This window comes from Carex rostrata, chromosome 12 (genome assembly GCF_964058835.1).
Source record: "Carex rostrata chromosome 12, lpCarRost1.2, whole genome shotgun sequence".
NCBI lineage: Eukaryota > Viridiplantae > Streptophyta > Magnoliopsida > Poales > Cyperaceae > Carex > Carex rostrata.
Genome location: NC_135929.1, coordinates 9,451,290 through 9,470,897, shown reverse-complemented (window position 1 = coordinate 9,470,897; position 19,608 = coordinate 9,451,290). Strand labels below are relative to the sequence as shown.

At 34.3% G+C, this 19,608-nt stretch overlaps 1 protein-coding gene and 1 long non-coding RNA gene across 7 annotated transcripts in view; one reads left to right on the top strand and one right to left on the bottom strand.

Moving 5' to 3' along the window:
- LOC144563132 (uncharacterized) overlaps nt 1–16,651 on the top strand; it is a 57,852-nt gene extending 41,201 nt beyond the window's left edge. Inside the window, exon 5 of the long non-coding RNA XR_013514270.1 lies at nt 16,530–16,651. This is a non-coding gene — a long non-coding RNA (uncharacterized LOC144563132). The remainder of the gene's footprint in view (nt 1–16,529) is intronic.
- LOC144563129 (putative disease resistance protein RGA4) overlaps nt 1,107–19,608 on the bottom strand; it is a 38,331-nt gene continuing 19,829 nt past the window's right edge. The window contains exons 1-5 of one of the 6 annotated variants that reach the window (XM_078312528.1): nt 9,919–10,040; nt 8,863–9,018; nt 4,509–7,485; nt 4,027–4,100; nt 3,390–3,730 (exon numbers count right to left, since the gene is read on the bottom strand). In XM_078312528.1, the coding sequence (XP_078168654.1) occupies nt 4,069–4,100; nt 4,509–7,479 (3,003 nt within the window). In that variant the 5' untranslated portion in view covers nt 7,480–7,485; nt 8,863–9,018; nt 9,919–10,040 and the 3' untranslated portion in view covers nt 3,390–3,730; nt 4,027–4,068. Of the gene's footprint in view, nt 1,126–3,388; nt 3,731–4,026; nt 4,101–4,508; nt 7,486–8,862; nt 9,019–9,913; nt 10,041–19,608 lie in introns of those variants that run through there. The other 5 variants (XM_078312526.1, XM_078312525.1, XM_078312529.1 and 2 more) reach the window with 5 other exon arrangements.

The following is a 19,608-nucleotide window of genomic DNA, read 5'->3' as shown; positions in this document are numbered from 1 at the left end:
CAGGGACGGATCTAATCGGTCGCTGAAGGGGTCATCTGCGACCGGCGCCATACCCTTCAGAGACCGGTGACGTCAGCAGGGCAGTCATCAGTGATGGAGCAACTGCGACCGGGTCATCTGCGACCCATTTCAGCCATCTGGGACTGGTTCAGACCTTCTGCGACCGGTGCTTCACCCATCTGCGACCCATTTGGCCGGTCGCAGAAGGGTATTTCTGCTGTAGTGAAGATAGCAGTATAAAAGAGAGAGAAAATGCAAGTACATAGATATCATAGTCGAAATATCATCATGTTTAAGGTAGGGTATATATTTGGTAAATTCTGATACTGTCACAGTGTGTAGTATTAGTGATTCGTAGTTCAGTGAAGTTACCGGGAAAGCCCTAGCAATCCAGTGTCGGGGCACAAATCATCTGTTAATACTTAGTACACACCATCCCAGTCCTTCAAATCATCCTTGGCCACAAGCCTGACCCCCTTTGCCCCAGTGACCTTCTTCTCCAAGCAGCGCATTGACTAATTCAAAATTGCGCTTTCTGCCTTCAGACCCAATTTGGGATAGTAACAGTCACCCCCGATTGAGGAATTGCTCGTCCTCAAGCTTAAATTGCATGCATTTTTGGATAATTGAAGTGTCGCCCTTCCTTCTCATGCCCTCAATTGTTGATTAAGTGCGTGACACCAATGGCACCGCTTCTTCTTTCCTGCTGCTAGCTCCACATTTAGATTAACATTGGAATATATAAAGCTAAATTTTCTGTTGAGCATGTCTAGTGACTCTCGATTGTCATGGAGCTGAGCGTGTCTGGTTCACTGGTCGAGATGACCTCTGGCACTCTAACTTTAGCTCCTGCTCATCCTTGGGAATGGTATGGTAATAAAGGACAGACTTTCAGGAACTACAAACGAACTTGCATCATATAAATAAAAGGATATAAAACTATAAATGTATAAATCAAATAAAAAAATAAACAAAGTTAAAGGTAAAGGTAAATGTAATAAATAAGGGTCTTTCTTTTTTCAACCAGATGGGTTAAGTGAATTGCCAGTAAAATCTGACCTGACCCGGTGATGACCCGAATCAACCTACAACCGGCTAGCAGCTGAGCCCAGCACGACCAAAAACCTGATTAAATTGCCATTCAAAGTCATTTACATTACCAGTAAAATATATAGTTACTATATAGTAAAGAAGGAAAAATCGGCCTTTCCAGACCGGAATCGGCAGATCGGAATTGGAATCGGATTCTACCGATCAGATTTCAGGCCAAATTACACGGTATATGAATTTTTCGTCCAATATCTGCCAAAATGGTCTGATTCCAGCCAAATCCCGGACAAAATGGTCCTATTATAGTTAAATTTCGGCCAAAACGGTTTGATTCTAGTCATACCATCAGCTGAAACGCACAAATACCAATCTCCAAAAATTTTCCCCTTGAGCGTGACTCTAACAAGAACCTCTTGGATATCAAGCAAGCCAACTACCACCACACTATGCTATCTTTTGTTGCTAAAATACATAACTACATGTGAATATAAGTGTTGAAATGCTTGTATTATATTGTATTAGTGGTTTATTTGATTGTAATCAAACTCAACATTATGAAGATGAGAGATTGTTCTTAAAGCCCATACTCCCTTTGGCACAGAATCGGTAACCCGCAACCTACCAGAATAACATTTTGAAAGGGCAGATTTAGGAGAAGTAAAAAATATTGGAGCTTTACTTGAATTTGTGCTTATTGTTGGTTGTATTGCTTCAACAACACTGATTAACAACAACAACTCTAATTTAAACAACCATGAAACTACTAGGCATAAGCCTATAATACTAGAGGCGATAGGTCCTCAAAAGCACCGACTCGTACGGCACCTCACTCGAAAGTGAACTACCGCCCCTTTGGGAGTTTGGAGCCGAACAGTTTTCATGGATAGGTTTTGCTTAATACTTACTTCCGCCTACCATCCGCACAAGTGTAGATCCACCCAAGGGCCCACCAGGCAAGGTGAGATGTATTTACTGTTGTCCGATAGTCAACGACCCCAGGGAAAGGCTTGTACTTCTATTTTGTACGATCTGGACCCACAGGTGTAGCAGTAAGTAAGCTAAGGACATGATGAATTGGTACGGGGTATAATTCTAGGTTCACCGCTAGAATCCATATAAGGTTGAAGAAGGCCTAATGGATGACCGAAAGTTCTCTGTCTTTAGCCTTACCTTACGACCCGAAATGGGAGTTTAAAATGCTAGGACCCTAGGTATAAAAAGGGGTTAGACTTGTCACTAGTTAGCTAGTTTAGCTCGGTGTGTGGAGAAAGTCCTAGCGTGACTATTGCAGGACCATGTGGTACCGGGCATTTTGCACACTTTCGCCTTGCTGGCTGATAAATTATCTTCGCATTTGTTTAAACAGAAATTGTTGACAAATTATTTTTTTTATCATTTTTTTCTATTTTCTAGTATAAAACAAGTTTCTGGCAAAAGCTGATAGTTTTTAAGATAAATAAATCAATTGTACTCCTTCACAAGTTTTCAATTAGATTGAATTGAGTTTAAATTAAACATATTAAGATAAAAATGCCCAGTACAAGAGGTTTATTGGATCGATTTTAGAGATGAATCTAAACTGTTAAAACCGATTTAATGATATATATTAATTTATATCAACAGTCATTATCTTTTACAAGAGAAATGATAAAATTTTATTTGAGCTCACATCAAATCCACATTTAGTCTTTGAGATTGGCCCTTCCTATTATTGGGCTGATGTTGGGCCTTTTAGCACACGACCTATCATTTTCTAACGGACTTTTTTTTTTTTTCCAGTTTATAAAATATTATATTACCGTTCTACCCTTATTTTTCACAATTCTATTCAAAGCAACAGCTTTGGTTGATAACTTCTTTAGCAAATTGAATAGAGCCACTGATTTGCTTCGTGTACCCAAGATAGCATCTCCAATTTGCGTATTTTAACAGACATTCATCCAACAAGTAAAATTATGTTTGTAATGTATATATTCACCAAAAAGGTTATTGATAGGAGTAATTAATTTTAGTTTCATGTGATGAGGGGGGGAGGGGGGGGGGGGGGGGTGATTTCATTTCAATTGAAAATTTGCCAAGGAAAAGAAGGGATGGAAAAAAGCAGAGTACTTAAATATGGATGCAATTTTATTTTAAAAAAAAGATAACATATTGATAAAATAGTGCACAATATGAAAAACTTGGGAAATACAATAGTGATGATTAATAGACTAACGTTGAAGTCCTTAAATCCAAACAATCATGTCTTCTCTTCTTACAATCATCCCAAGTGGTTCTTTTATTAATACAATTGTTGTCTGGGCAATATAATACCCGGCAACCATCACAAATAAAAAAAAACATCCCAAGTGGTTATACTAAGAATTGTCAACCGCCAACAGAGGACTAGATTACCATTAAAAAAAAAAAATAGTAGTATGAAAAAAAATATGGAATTTGTCCAAGAGTACATTATCAGAAATAGTAATTTAGCATAAGTGTGATAATGCGATTGGACGTGGTGGGGGTAGCACACACAGAAACACACAAAGGCGCATTAATTGCTACAAAAATTACCAGAATAAACTAAGCAAATAGTCTTAGAATGTTTTAACCAACTTAATTTGGTGAACCAAGAGTCCATAAATCTGCAGAGCACAACAACCATGCATGCACCATGCAAGAGGGAGAGACATCAAGTCTGAAATGAATAAAAGGAGGTTGAATTATTAGCATCATGTATATCAAATAAATTCTGGTATAGCATTGCACATCATATCCTGTAACTTTCGGGGGGGATGTGTTCTTCCTAATTACTAAATTAAAGCCTGAGTTGCACAAATTACAAGCTATCTATCATGCTGTAAATTCTAGTACTTTCTGTTGGTATAATTGTGTACGATACAAATGTAGTTTTCTTTAGAATTAAATTCAAATATACTCCAGAGATCATAATGTCTCAAACATTTTGAATCAGATGGATATATCACCGAATACCTTTTAAGTTAACATTCGATGGAGCTAAAGCCAGTTCTGTCTTTAGTGGCTGATTTCCCATTCTTCAAGCAGATCTGCAATATTAAGAAATATTTGAAAAGAAACACATTATAATGAAGTTAGAAGTTGGATTTGTACCTTAGAACAAGCAATAAGTCTTAAGGTGGTTATACAATTAATTCATTCTTGCGTGAAAATTTTATTATTTCCCATATATTCTATTGGAACAAAAAGTTATTGAAAATCTTAAGAAGATCGGAAAGTACTGTCATTTGTAGTTAAGAGAAATTAGTACACACGAAAAAAGAAAATAAAATGAACAATAGACTGTTCGATAAATATTAAGTTCACTACTTCACATGAGCACAAGGCACCTCTGCTTTTGAAATTTGTCAAAGTAAATAAAATAACTTAAAAAATAACAATATTTCGACCAATGAAAAGATTTGTTTAAGAAACACCGAATGGCGGTTGTGAATTACCTGATGGCAGTTTTCCATTTATATCTTGACCTCTAGTCACATCAAGCTTAGGACATCTCAAAATACAGACTTCCTGTAGACATTCAAGAAACTGGTGCCCCCCTAGGGACTGTAACTTTGTACAGTACATCAATTGTAGCTTTGATAGAGATTTAAGATTGCTTGTGACCTCAGCTGGAATAGATTCCAAACTGTAGCAAGAACGTATATTCAAAGTTTCAAGGGATGCGAGGTTTTGCAAGCAACTGGGAATTGACTTTTCAAGGTCACCACAATTACCCAGTTCGAGGTACTTGACAGAGGGTGGTAAGACCATAGCATTTGGGCTTCTAAGCTTTGGGCACTCGGCAATTATCAGCTTCTCAAGCGATGCAAATCCTCCAAATAATTCTACTGATAATAATTCCAGATTATAGCAATCTTTTACCTCAATATGATTTAGTGCTGGCAGGTGGTTTGGTTCCAACAAATTCTGAAGATTTTCTAGTTGGTATAGCCAATGAATGACTAATTTGGTGATGAAACGAGGGAGGTGAGAGATAGTTGAGACATTCATACAATACTGAAACTCAACTTCTGTTAAATTTGGCAAAAACTCTTCCTTCAACCAACTTGGTGATAAATTTCTACCTCTATAACAGGACATTTTCAACTCTTTGAGTTTATGGTTGGGACATAAACCATCAAGTACCTCATAATAGTCTTCTCCTTCATTACCGATGTCACAATTCATTGACCATTCCAATACCAACCTGTTAATGAGTGTTTTATTGCTCAGCTGTGCTTTTTGAGCAGCTTCTTTGCTGGGAACATATTGAAGTTTTGTTATACAAAGAGATCCACTGAGTTGGACAAGGTCCTTTAAAATCTCAATTTTCATATTATTACTCAAGGAAAGCTTCAGGTTGTAAAGCTGGATTGCTTTGACAATATTTTCAAAACGTTCTACCAAGGAGACCATTTCAACAGCTAAATAGAAAAGTTGTAAATTAACCAATTTGTAAAATCCTTCGGGAAAGCATTCAATCTTTGGGCAATCCATCATGTTTAGATACTGGAGGCTGTAAAGGTTACAAAAAGACTCTGGCAATGTTTTAACATATGTGCCAGAAATATCCAGAAACAGAAGATGCTTTAGGTTTCCAATGTTTTCGGGTAGTTTCCGAATTCCGCATCTCGCAAGAGATAATGATCGAATATGTTTAAAAACATTGCAGCTGGTTTCTATTCCAGTAATGCAACAATTGTTAGGATCTATCTTTAGAGAGAGCAATTTATGATATTTGCACAACTCCTTTTGCTCCTTCAGGGATAATCTCTTTTCAAATACTGATGCATGCCGTATATCAAGGGAGACTTTCTGTTCAGAATGCCCATTATCTAAGCAAAAGCACTCATCTTTTGTTATAGATAGGCACACATCATGCATCAGATCATGAATCACATATGTTTCAGGTCCAAGTGCTTGGAAAAATCCTCGCCTTAGAAGTTCAACAAAGTAAACGTTCGCCTGAGTTCTAGTTTCTTTTTCGTTATCTAGAGGTTCAATAAAACCTTGCATCATCCAAAACTTTGTTAACTCACATTGTGTGAATCTAAAATCCTTAGGATAGAGCGAGCAAAAGGAGAAACATTTTTTCAGATTAGTGGGTAAATATTGATAGCTCAATTGAAGTACGGGAAGTATATCATGTTCCTCATTTTGTAATTCCCACATTTTACTGTTTTTGATATTGGTCCAGTGTTCAACACCTGAGTTGTTTTTCAAAGTACCTCCAATTGTTATGGCAGCAAGCGGAGATCCTTTTAGCATTTTACAAATTTCCTTACCAATAGCCTTCAGATCTGGATTAATGTTGTTTGATTCAGCAACCGAATCAAATGCACAGCTCTTAAAGAAATCCCAGAAAATATGCTCTTCTAAACCCTCCAAATTTATAACCTTTCTAGAGCCTATACTCGTGCCTGAAATTTTCACACATTCTGGAGACCTAGTTGTCACCAGAACTACACTTCCCTCAGATGCTCCTTCCATTGGTGCCAATAAATGTTGCCAGTCCTTGCTCCAAACATCATCAAGAACTAGCAAAAATTTCTTGGAATTTAATTCCGTTTGTAAAGCCTCTTGCAGGGCATTTAAATTAGTAACATTGCACTCTTTTTTAGTGGCGCTCTCAATCATTTCTTTAGTTAACCTTTCCTTATTAAAATTATCAGAGACGCAAACCCACATAATTAGATTGAAGTACGACTTTATAGTTTTATTATTGCAAACCATTTGCGCAAGGGTGGTTTTCCCAATGCCTCCCATGCCTACAATAGATAAAACAGATACATTTTGTTTCTTATCCATTGTACTGCTACTCTCCCCAATTTCTGAACAAGACACACTTGCTTCTTGCTCTCTCTTCCTTTTACGAGATTCAGAACTGGGAATTTCCATTATTAGACGGATCACTTCATTCAGCACTTTATCTCGACCATACACTTTAGTTGCAAGAAATGTGCTTGTATTCGGTCTGGCATTTTGGCTAAATTGGTTGGGATTTTCTGGTATACCACGACTGTCACAGATTTCTTTCATTTCATTATAGACGATATTAAGCCTATCAATAACCCTTTTTACTGTTGTTGGGAAATCACTCATCCAGTTCTCTATCCATTTCTGAAAACTTTTAGTACCTGCAAAGTTCTCTTCAACTTTTTTCTTCAAACTTTGGTACTTCAATTCATCAACTATGCTTTTGGCTTCATAGACGGAATCTTTTAGCAGGGAAAGATGCTTGTCTATTGGGTTGTATTTAGGTAGTCGCCAGCATTCGGCTCTCTCAATTAGGAGCTCTGCCTTAGGCAGTGCCACACGAAGTTCGAAGAGGTAATTATCGACATTGTTCCTATTACGCCAAGAATCAAAAGTAGATTGACCAATGGTTGACACCAAAAAATCGAGTGCTTTATCCCACAAGCTCATTCTCCCCTGTTACAGTTATCAACCAAAACGGAAGGATTAGAATAGTATCGAAATACGAAGCAATTTTTTTTTTCCTTTTTAACGTCACCTTCTTTGCAATGCATTGAAGCAAAATTAAAAAAGTTGCTTTTCTAACAAGAGGAGGAATAAAATGGGATTTTCCCTGTCAAACCAAGAGGAAAAACAGAGGTGTGCAAGTTTTTGCCCTTTATTTCTTTATTCTGAAAGGAAGAAAACAATAGAATGAAGGTTAGGATCATCGTTTTGAAAATCAGAATAGAAATCAAAATTGAAATCGTTAAGTTGATCATGGAATCAGGAGGATATGTGGGAATCGGCCAAATCAGATAGAAAACTCGAATATTTTTTAAAAAGAAAAATTGTTTGTACTAAAATAATAGAAAAAAAATTGTAAAAATTAATTTTCTGAAAATTTATGTTACCTCAAAAAATTATACTCAAATAATTCGTTAATATAATAAATTGAAACATTTAAAACTAAACAGTTAGCCTATAATGAATTTCACATTGAGTAAATAAAGCAAATAAAATAAAATATTACATATTCGATAAAAGATAAATTTAAAATGCATATAAATATTTTTTTGGAAACTAGATTATATAGAATTACAACTTGATCACACTTGTATATTCTCTTAATTTTTACATACGAAATACAAATGTTACGTACATATAAAATTAATTACGTTTTAGAATACAAGTAATACAAAAAATTGCAACAAAATAGAACTTCTACTTTATAAATGAAAGAACTAATCTTTTTTCAATATATAAAAAACTAACCATTTGCTCATAAATTTATTTATTACATTAGTGCAATCCATCATGTATTCGCTAATGTTAATTTAATTAGCAAGTTTTCAAGTTCACATTAAAAGGTAAAATAACATTAGGTTTAAATTGATGGGTCCCATTGTCAGAAGTTCCTACTTATTCTCTTTCGTATTTCTAATCTGTGCTTCCTTTGATATCTTGACTAAAATTGAGATTGCACTAACCATAATATCGCCAAAATAGGTCAAATATGTGAATCCATCAAAACCAGTTAAAAAGTTCGGCCAATTGTTTCGTTTTAGCTGATGGTTTGCCAACTATTAGGGAGTTGCAGCCCTCAACACTTTGCTAATTCTAAGCTCGGGTCAGGATACGTTGATATGGAAATGGGACCGTCAGGTTCCTACACGACCAAACTCGCATATGATGTGCTATTAACGGGTGGTAAGGTAAAATGGGGATTTCTAACCGTTGGGAAACTTTGTGCCCGAGAACAACGTTTTTTTTTTTTGCATATTTGATGTTAAGGGGAAGAATACTGATGCAAGATATCTTGAGAAAAATGAAAATTCTGTGTCAACTTAGTACCTGCCTGATTAAGTCAGCTTTACATTTACTTTTTCTCCATCCATACGCAGTTTATGTATGGTGGTTGGTCTCCTCTAAGCTGGGTTATCTGATTTTTAAACCTGCTGGTAGTGTGGAGTAGGTCTGGTATGACTCTCTTGCTGCTTATAAAGCTTGCTGCAGGGGAAAGGATACAACATGGATCAGATGGTACGTATGTGTAAGCTGATTCATTTGGAAAGAAAGGAACGAATGGGTTTTTAGAGGGGGAATGCAACAGCCACATATCCTAGCTGAGAAGATACTATTGGAGGGGCATCTATGTCGAAATTTTTATTAATAGGAAATTAATTAATTAAATATCAATAATGAAGAACAAATCTGAGTTTTTTTGAGATATAGGGAAAACGTGATACTATATAACGTCCTCTGGATGTTATAGACTATCACGGCTTAGAACAGTGCTAGTTCATACCAAAACAGGTTTTGTTCCTAGCAGAAACATAGGCTGAAACAGGTGGTTCCTGACCATGATGGTCTATAACGTCCAGAGGACGTTATACACTATCACGTTTTTCCTATATCTCGAAAACACTCAAATCCGTTCTCCATAATCGATATTTATTTAAATAATTTCCTATTAATAAAAATTTCGGGCATCTATGGGTAGTGTACTGTTAAAAATGGAGGATCCTAATTGTACAAGTAGCTGTAAGGTTTACTTCCTGCTTGGCTGTTGTTTTGTATTTTTTGGTTGTTGGAGGAAGCAAGTCTATGTAATGCTGTTAGGATCGCTCTATTGGAGTTGTAACTATTCTGTTTTTCAATATTAATAGATATTTGGCAGCATCTACTACGATTTCTTAAAAAAAAAAGACAATTAAAAAATAAATCGGAGCCCCAAAACGGATCCAACTACTTCTATCTCAATCAGGAAGCATGCATGATATTTATGGAAACGAATTTAGCAAAATCAGCACTATAAAAAGATATAATTTAATTGTTCACTATAAAAAAAACCTATATAATTGTTACCAAGTAACTTAATTAGGAAAACAAGAGAAACACATACAATACAATTCGTTACAGGAGGCGAGACCAAACCAACCAAGCTGCTTCGCATAGATTCTTCATTTTCGAGGGGATAATTTGTTTTTGAATTTGGGATTTTAATTAAGACTATGGTGATCTAATTTTGGAGAGGATAGAGACGTATGGTTGAGACTCCAGTCAATGGAAATGTATCTGAAGTACTGTAAAAGATTCTCCTAACTTTACGGTTTGAGATTCATTTTCAGCCACTTTGAGATTCGGGTTAGTAAGTATTATTGGGCTTTGAGATTCGTACCAAGTTAAATAAACGGTCCAGATCTTCTAATTGTAAAAGATTCCCCATTACAGTACCGGAGAGGATGTGGATTCCCAGTTAATGACTAACAAAAAAAATGAAGAAATGAATAATGAGTCTTTGCCCAAGAAAAATTAATAATTGATCAGTCTTACTGAAAAGACAAATAAAGGTACGGACTTTAAGAGCAGCTTCCGTCAGTGTGTCCCGCAATTCCTTTTATTTATTTATTATTTCTTTAAAATAACTTGTTTAATTACTTTATTAAGATTCGTTCTTATCCAAACCTGTTAATTAATTACAATGCCCTACTGGATGCAATGGCCATTAAGAAAAAAGCAAGTAATTAATTAATTTAAGGCAAATGCTTCTATGGACCAAATATTAAATTGATCACACTGATAATTAATATTGGTACTATGCGGCCCATATAGATGGTACTTCCCAGCTCGTATATACCAATGTTTCCAGGCCTAGTTTCCTTTTCCTTTTAGGGCTTTGATTGTGTTCATTCCAGACAGTAAAAAATTGGTGCAATTTTTTTTTTTTTTAATTAGTGCAATTTTGTATTAAACAATTAAGGTCTAAATTGACAGGATTCTTCATTTGATCAGTTTAAGGGTTATTAATCAGGGGCTTTGACTTATCAAATGAAGCCAATAAAGCGCATAGTTGCATTTATGGATCGTTGGTTTCAGACCTTTGATCACCACACATTATGTGCTGTTCATCGGTCCAGTTTATTTGGTTTTTAACTGAACCGAACAAAATGAGGTGGAACAAAAATGGAGTGGAAAAAATAGGGGCGGAACCATTACTTTTTCTAACATGGTGGAACAAAATTTTAGGTGAGACATGGTTTTATAAAAAAAAAATTAATATTAAGTATATTTTTATTTTTATTTTTTTCTGAAAAAAATCGTGCATAGAAATGTTTACATTTTTGGGGAAATTTTCTAGATAGAGACATATTTTTTATTTTTTATATCTTAACTCTTAAGTATACTTTTATAGTTTTTTTTTCGAGAAAAACACATAAATAGAAGCATATTTTTGAAACTTTTTTGAGCAAAATTAGTTTCAGATCTTTGGTTTCAACCTTATTTTTTATAGTTTATTGTGAAGTTTTGTCTTTTTTGTGTGAATTGCTTGGCTTCTTCTGTTTTGAAATTCTGAAGTACATATATGAACCAACTGATTTGATAGTTCATTGTGAAATTTCATCTTTTTTGTGTGAATTGCTTGGCTTCTTATTGTGGAATTGCTTGGTTTCTACTGTTTTTTACTACATACATGAACCAACTGATTTGATAATCCAAGAACTTGGCTTCTGAAGTTACAACAGAACATGCTCACGTATATAACTACCCAATTTTTATGTAATATAATATCCATAAAGAACCGTCATTCATATTTCGAATTCACGACCTCTCACATAGAGAGTGTTGCAATTTGTTACTAAATCCAAAGTTGGTAAATTTACTAGAATGCTTGCTATACATTTTAATAATTATATTATAATTATTAGTTAATTTATAATGAAACAAGAGAAAAATACATCAGCTACAAATTAAACTTTATGTTTTCTTTTCACAAAGAAGCTAAATTTGAATAATGCCTGAAATATATTGTCTCAAGGTATTTCACAAAGGCATATGTAACAATAGGAAGGATCCACTTACATCTTTTTTTGGTGACACCAAATTACACTCAATATTTTCAAAGTTTTTAATATCCAAACAGTCAATCCAAACCGTTCAACACGATGCATATATTAAAATTTGCTTGCATATGTACCCATCTTAATAAATAGTTAAAAAAAATGTAATATTTGATATGTCAGCACATTTTAATATATCTATCATGTTGAACGGTTTGGATTGACTATTTAAACTTTGAAAATGTAAAGTGTAATCCGGTGTCACCAAAAGGATGTAAGTGAATCCCTCCTCATGTAACAATGCTTGTTACATTGTTACATGTCAGGGACTGGAAAATTTACTTCAAATTGTACCAGACGTGTGAAATTGACAAGGACAGATCGAGGTTAGAAGGTGAGGTGGGCGTATTAAGTCAATATGTTAAAATAATTTATGGGTGGGTGACATCAGTCATAAGTGAGCACTAGTACAAAAAATCCCTTCACCGACCCTTAATCACTGACTGTTTTAAGCAAAGCATCAGTGTTGCTTATACTACACTGACTCTTTTATTAAATAACAGTCAGTGTTGCAGTTCAACACTGACGCTTTAAAGACAGTCAGTGTTTGTTATCAACACTGACGGTTTTTCAAAAAACAGTCAGTGTTGAACACCAACACTGACTGTTTTCTAAAAACAATCAGTGTGGAACACCAACACTGACTGTTTTTAAAACGTCAGTGTTGGTACTCAACACTGACGCTTCAAAAATAGTCAGTGTTGGTACTCAACACTGACGGTTTATAAAAACAGTAAGTGTTGGTTCTCAACACTGACTGTTTTTTGAAAAACCGTCAATGTTGATAATTAAGTGTAAGAATTCAGTTTAAAGTATGAGATTCATCGTTTATCTATCTAAAAATAAAATTCTAGCTAGCAATTAGATATAACAATTCTTTAGCTTGTGATAATTTTGGTGAGTCAATAAAAAAATGTTTGTGGAGAACGAAAATTCATTGGTATCTTAAAAATTATTGCTCCAATTAATAAGTTCAATTTGTCCATTTTTATTGAATAAATATGACACGTACCAAATTTAGCTCATTTAATAAAAAAAAATTAACTTTTCATCGAATAACATTTTTAAACGTTTGACTTGTCATTTTTGTGTGAAATATATCATAACTGTTAGATGTAAGCAAGAACTGTCCTTGAGTAAATGTAAACAAATGCAATGGTCATTGCAAAATATCATTCGTACTTAAAAGTCAAATTATACATATTTTAATAAATAATGGCTTGTAATTTTTCTTCTATAGATGATCAATTAAATTCAGAATTCACTGTAAATTAGGATGCCCTGTCTAAATGATATACATTATATATTTAAAAATTATATTTTTTCAATAAAAAAATAATTTTCAATATATAAAATGAATATAATATTAATTGTCCCTGAATACATGAAAAATAAATTCAAAGCTAATGGCAAAATACTTTTTTAATCAGAAACTAGAGGGTTCAATTTTATAACTTAATTTTTATTAAGTTAGTATAATAACTTGTCATGTCTCACCCATTTTTTATTTTTATAATTGACAAGTCAATTTCTTGATTGCCAAATATCAACAATATACCAAATGTCTGCTTTGAGATGTTGGCTTAAATTATTTTTGTGACTGAAATATCAATTTACAATTATAGTTGCTGAAATATATACCAACTATTTATATCTTAATTAATAATGTATCACCCAACAAACATGCATCTCAACACAAAGCAACTAAAGTTTAATTAGGATGATAGAATTGATTCATACAAAAAATATAGCATGAGACAAGTTTAAAAAAAATAGTCGGTGTTTGTACCAACACTGACTGTTTTTTAAAAAACAGTCGGTGTAGGTAACTAACACTGACGGTTTTTAAAGCGTCAGTGTTGGTTATCAACACTGACTGTTTTTCAAAACCGTCAGTGTTGAACACCAACACTGACTGTTTTTAAAGAGTCAGTATTGAGTACCAATACTAACGCTTGAAAAATAGTCAGTGTTAATATACAACACTGACTCTTTTTGCAAAACCGTCAGTCTTGATAGCAACACTGACTATTTTTGTAAAACCGTCGGTGATTTTTACCGCTGTTAATTTCATTTGCCGGGTTTGTAACTCAAAATTACGATCAGCCGCGATGCATTTCCCTCCGCGCCAAACAAAAATCTTGATCCGCTCCATCTCTCTCGCTCTCTCTAGACCTAGCCTCTAGACCCGACCCATCTCTCATCGCTCTCTCTCATCGCCTCCGCCGCATCTCTCTTGCGCGAAGGAAAAGAAGAAGGAAAGAATCTGCTCAGCCGCACAGTTCGCGTCTCTCGTGCCTCAGCCGCACAGTGCGCGTCTCTCCTGCGCCTCAGCCGCTCTCTCATGCGCCTCAGTTGCTCCAAATCCTTGATTCTTCTCGGAACAGGTAAAAAGCATTCTGAGACTAGCACACAGTGTAGAACTTTGATTACAATTAGAATTTTGGCTCTGATGGTTTCAGATTTGGGTAGTAACCTTAATTACAAAGAGAATTTCAGGTTTTATAAACATGCAAGCTCAATTCTGCTCAATTCTACAACATCTGCGCTTAATTTCAGGTTTGGGTAATATTAGTGTCTTACATTTTTCCTTTCCTTTGGCTCTATGAAATTTGCTTCTAGGATCCCACGGTGAATGTGGTATCCTCAGAAACAGTGAAGGAGAGCGTTTTATGGAGTGGTATTCACCAATTGGCGAGCTATCTTGCTTCTCGTGAAGTTGCTTCTCATTCCCAACAGGGCAGTAATTAATTGCTAAATTCGGGTAACCCCACAATTTTGGCTATCTTGTAAGCTTCTGGTACATGTTATTTTAGTCTATTTAATTATTTTTAGCTTCTGTAAGCTCTGGTAAGTTGGTACCAGCCATACCTCAGGAGTTGCATTTTGCTAACTGAAACTTGCTTTGGAAAAATTTAGTGCAATTTGCTGCATATAAGCTACTGCCCTGCAACAGAGCAAGAGATCTCATCCAAAAAAAGCTTGGTATGGTTCTCTTATGATGCAATTATTTTTCTATGTATTTGAGAATATATTGAATCTCAATCTTGTAAGCGTCTGACATTTTTAATATGTAGGTGATGGTGGCATACAACCCTCTCGGATGGCACCGTACTGATTTTATCAGGATACCAGTGAGTACAATACTGTTTGCATGTCTTTGCAAATGCACCTCGATAGAACTTCTTTGCAAAGTTCTCAGAATAATGGTTTATTGTTTTGTGATAATGTTGGTGCTTTTTCTGGATATTCTCTGATTATTTATTATTTTCACTCTAAATCTAAGAAAATTATATGTAGAGGTTTATCTTGGAAATTTGTTACTTAAAAATAATATTTTCTTATCCACTAATATGCTCATATGCTATTTGATTGTCTTAGTGGCAGAAATCCATGATAAAATTTGTCCTCGGGTTTTTTCTACTGTCTTATACATCTGCTTGAGTATCTTTGCTTTTATACATCTATTAAGGTATTCCTCTAATCTTTTTTTTTTTTTTACAAAAATACATTCTCAAATCTAATGTCAATGCTTAGTTTATTTTTGCAAATCTGTTGTAGATGTGCATAGCTTTAATCATAGTACTGTTGATAATTTTTTTAAGTATTGATACAAAGTGATTTCTAATTATGATGTGAATGCAGTGGTGATTATAGAATGTAACCTTGGAAACTAAAAGAATACCATAGACAAAGGCTTCAGTTTCTGGCTGAAGCAGGTCCCGACTTCAAGTGCAAGGCTCTCTGAGAGGTAACAGAGTAAAATTCTGAAGTTTATCTCCAAATCATATACGTAATTTAGTTCTGTATTTGCAGAATGTGGAGAGAGCTTCGAACTGACGTGGAGGTAATACATTCCTTTTTTCCTTAAGCAAAATACTGCACGGGAGTGTACCTCTCAGTGTACTTGTTATATCTAGGTTGATTTTGTTCAATATGCACCTTTACAAAAAACAAGAAACACCATGTATGCCTCTTTTACACGAGTCTTCATTATAGGATCATGTAATATTAATACAATGGTATTCTATTCCTACTGACATGACCAATCTAGTACAATCATTTCCTTAAAAGGAGTATACCTATGACAACAAGTTTGTGGTGCCATAGGTTACCTTTATTTTTCTTCTATGATACTATTTAACAATCTGAAGTTCAAGCAAGGTTCTGAACTGATCATCATATTTTATGTTGCAAGATCTACATAATTTATATGTTTTTTGAACCGTGTTGTATAAGATCAGTTGCTCTTCATTTTCATTTATAACTTTTTGAAGATTGTCATCAAAGCAACACTTTCAGTCATTGTTGATAGCAAGTGAATCAATCAGCCCCTCACTTATTTTGAATGGGAATTTTTTTTTATCTGAAAATTTTGTAGGATTGCTATATAGATATATGCTCACCTGAGGTCATACACTTTATCATTGTGATATTAAATTTAATGGCACAAATTCTAATTTTCACTAATTGCTATCCGTAGGTTGTACTAGGTGAAGTGGCAATGTGCGGTTGATTACGTTGAATAGGCCTCGTCAATTGAATGTCATCTCTTCTCGGGTAGTACTATCCTTTATATTAGTTATAGGTTGCAAGAAAGAGAATCATTTTTTATTTAAGTCAAGTAAATATATTTTTGATGGCCATTAACTTGGATAATTTGGTGTCTTTTGTGTGTTTTGTGGATATATGGCATGTAATTTGGATAATTTTTAATGGCAATTAACTTGTTTGGTGTCTTTTGTTTGTAATTGTGGCATATTAATTTTTTAATGTCAATAAATGTTGAATGGTAATATATGGCTAGCAAAAATATGGAGGCTAGCCCAGAATCAAACAGAACCATGCCGACACTAACTGTTTTGAAAAACAGTCAGTGTTGGTGCTCAACACCGACTCTTTTTAAAAACAGTCAGTGTTGGTGCTCAACACCGACTCTTTTTAAAAACAGTCCGTGTTGAGACTCACCACCGACTCTTTTTAAAAACAGTCACTATTGGTGCTCAACACTGACACTTTAAAAACAGTCAGTGTTGAGCACCAACACTGACTGTTTTTCAAAACCGTCAATGTTGAGAATCTACACCGACTGTTTCTAACAGTCAGTGTAGGGTAATCTTCACTGGCGCTGGCTTTACTGACGCTGCAATAACAGTCGGTGTAGGGGTATTTGAGCAGTCAGTGAAGGAGTTTTTTGTTCTAGTGGAGAGGTCGAAACAGGTGCTGCAAATCTACTTTCTCCAAATTGAGCTCGCTAGTAAGAAGAGCTACCTCAGAATTTTGCAAAACCATTTGCCATTTGTGCTCGAGGACAGTTCAGATTTGGGAAGAAATGTGTGATTTTGATTTGGTCAGCGTGCAGCTAGGAAGACATGAGGTCCAGTGGCGAAGTCAGAAATTTTATCAGGGGTAGGCAAACATATATAATTGCAAAAAAAGAAAAAAATTCAACATAACAAAAATTACAACATCAATCAAAATAAACAAGAAGTCAAGATAATATGAGTCTTTAACAAAAACCCTAAACTGCATATAAGTGTATAGGTGAATCCTAGGCACTTTGTAAAACCCTTGAACCGGCCTCACAACACCATACCAGGCTCACCTTGTACATATGATAAAGGGAGAGCCAATGGTACCCTTAATGGTACAACATACCCCCTAAAAACTGTCAAAAGGAAAAATAAAGAGCTAAACCTAGCTACAGTCTTGAAATGACCCACGATTGTGCACATAGATAAAGCATGACATGCTAAGCATCACTATACCAAATTTTCTATTTATAAGAATTTTGGTGATTTTAAGTCGATTTTTGAATCTCAGCTGACAAAAACAAAAACTGGGTCAAACTGTGAGCTGGCATATGAACTGCCCCACACAAATCCGTGAATTACACATAGCTGTTGACATTAATAATTTTTTATATTTTTATGGCATATAGTATATGAGGTGACCATCATTTATTTATAAAGAACTAAAAATTTGGTTAAGCCAATTGCTCACAATAATTTTCTAAAGGTCAGCTGTTCAGAATGGACAAAACAGTCAGCACTAGTCAAACTCTATGCGAAACTCAACAAAATAAACATGTAAACATTGCAGAAAATTGTAAATATGTGTTTAAAGGTCCCAAGTACATTACTACATGCTTTAAACATGGTCCCATACACAAAAATCTGGAAATTGAATCAAAAAGTTGAAGAAACTGAAGCATAGCACAACATGAAACTGCGTTATATGCTAAAACCTTGAACTTGACATAGACATGACAGAGAGAGAATTCAATGCCTCTACTCCTTGAACTTGACATAGACATGATTAATTGAGGGCTAGATTGAAAAATTGTGCTTTAAATAATAAATTGTGCTTTAATCTTACAATATCTAAAAAATTGTCCTATCAAGCAGTAAGACCCAAAATCAATCAAAAATCAGAAATTGAATCATCTAACATCATATTAACATCATATTAAGCATGACAGGACCAAAAATTATACAAAAATCATACAATAATTTTAAACTACCAAAAATTAATTTACAATAGAAATTGAATCATCTAACATCAATTTAAATAGTGTCAGTCATATGACTAAAATGAAGTTAAAATAATAATATTTAAAGCGAGACAGCCGTAAATGAATTCATACATGTTGAAATCATACAGGTAATTAACTACAAGTTATTAGAAATAACATGTTATTAGCAATAACATGTTATTATGTTGCTCACATATTTATACTGTTGCTTTAATTATTATTTTAGTGACAAAATCCAACCCCAGCACTGAAACGAATCGATTCTAGAAATGCACAAGATATGCATAATTAAATAAATGCTATGCTATATATAGAACAAATTTACTAAAATATGGAATTTTTAAGAAAAAAATTCATACAATGAAAGCAGCAGGATTTAGGCTGCTCGATACCCCCACGAATGCATTGCTCATTTGCGAAATTTTTTTTAATTCTTATTTCTGTTTTCCAAGGTCGAGCAACTCTAAACCATCATCACATACACAGATTTCTGTATTTCAAATTAAAAAAAAAATTGACAATAGCAATAACATAAAGGATTAAATTATAATTTTCAAACTTAAAAACATTCTACCAACTTAAACTAGTTAGATGTAAGAAAAAAAATTGAATTATAAACATACCATTTTTAGTTCGTGCCAAGTATTATGCTACTGGCACGCAAGGGAGATGTAGGTAGCAAGTGTAGAGATATCATTGCCATTGTTTAGTTTCCTCATAAAGCTTTTCATAAATCTCCAGGGTAGAATTCTTTAGATAAAAATTGTAAAAAATAGTAACTGGTTAAAAATTGTAAAAAAGAGTGAAATATTAACAATCTGGGTATAAAAAATAAGAATTCAACAGTATGGACCATTTTAAATGCCAATGAAAAATAAAGAATGCTCTCATTGAAATACAAAAAGCTATCGGTTGACTTGAATAGCGATGCACTAGAAACCCTAAATATAGGCGTACCATTAGTTTTCTCCAATATTTTTAATTTTTAATTTTTAATTATGCATGTTTTGTTTAGATCAATTTTCAGAATATTGTACTTGCAATTGTAACAGATTTTAAGATATCAGACTTGATAACAGGTGAAATAGTTATATATATATATATATATATATACACACACACACACTCCCATTCAAAAATGGACATACTTGATATCTTAGATCA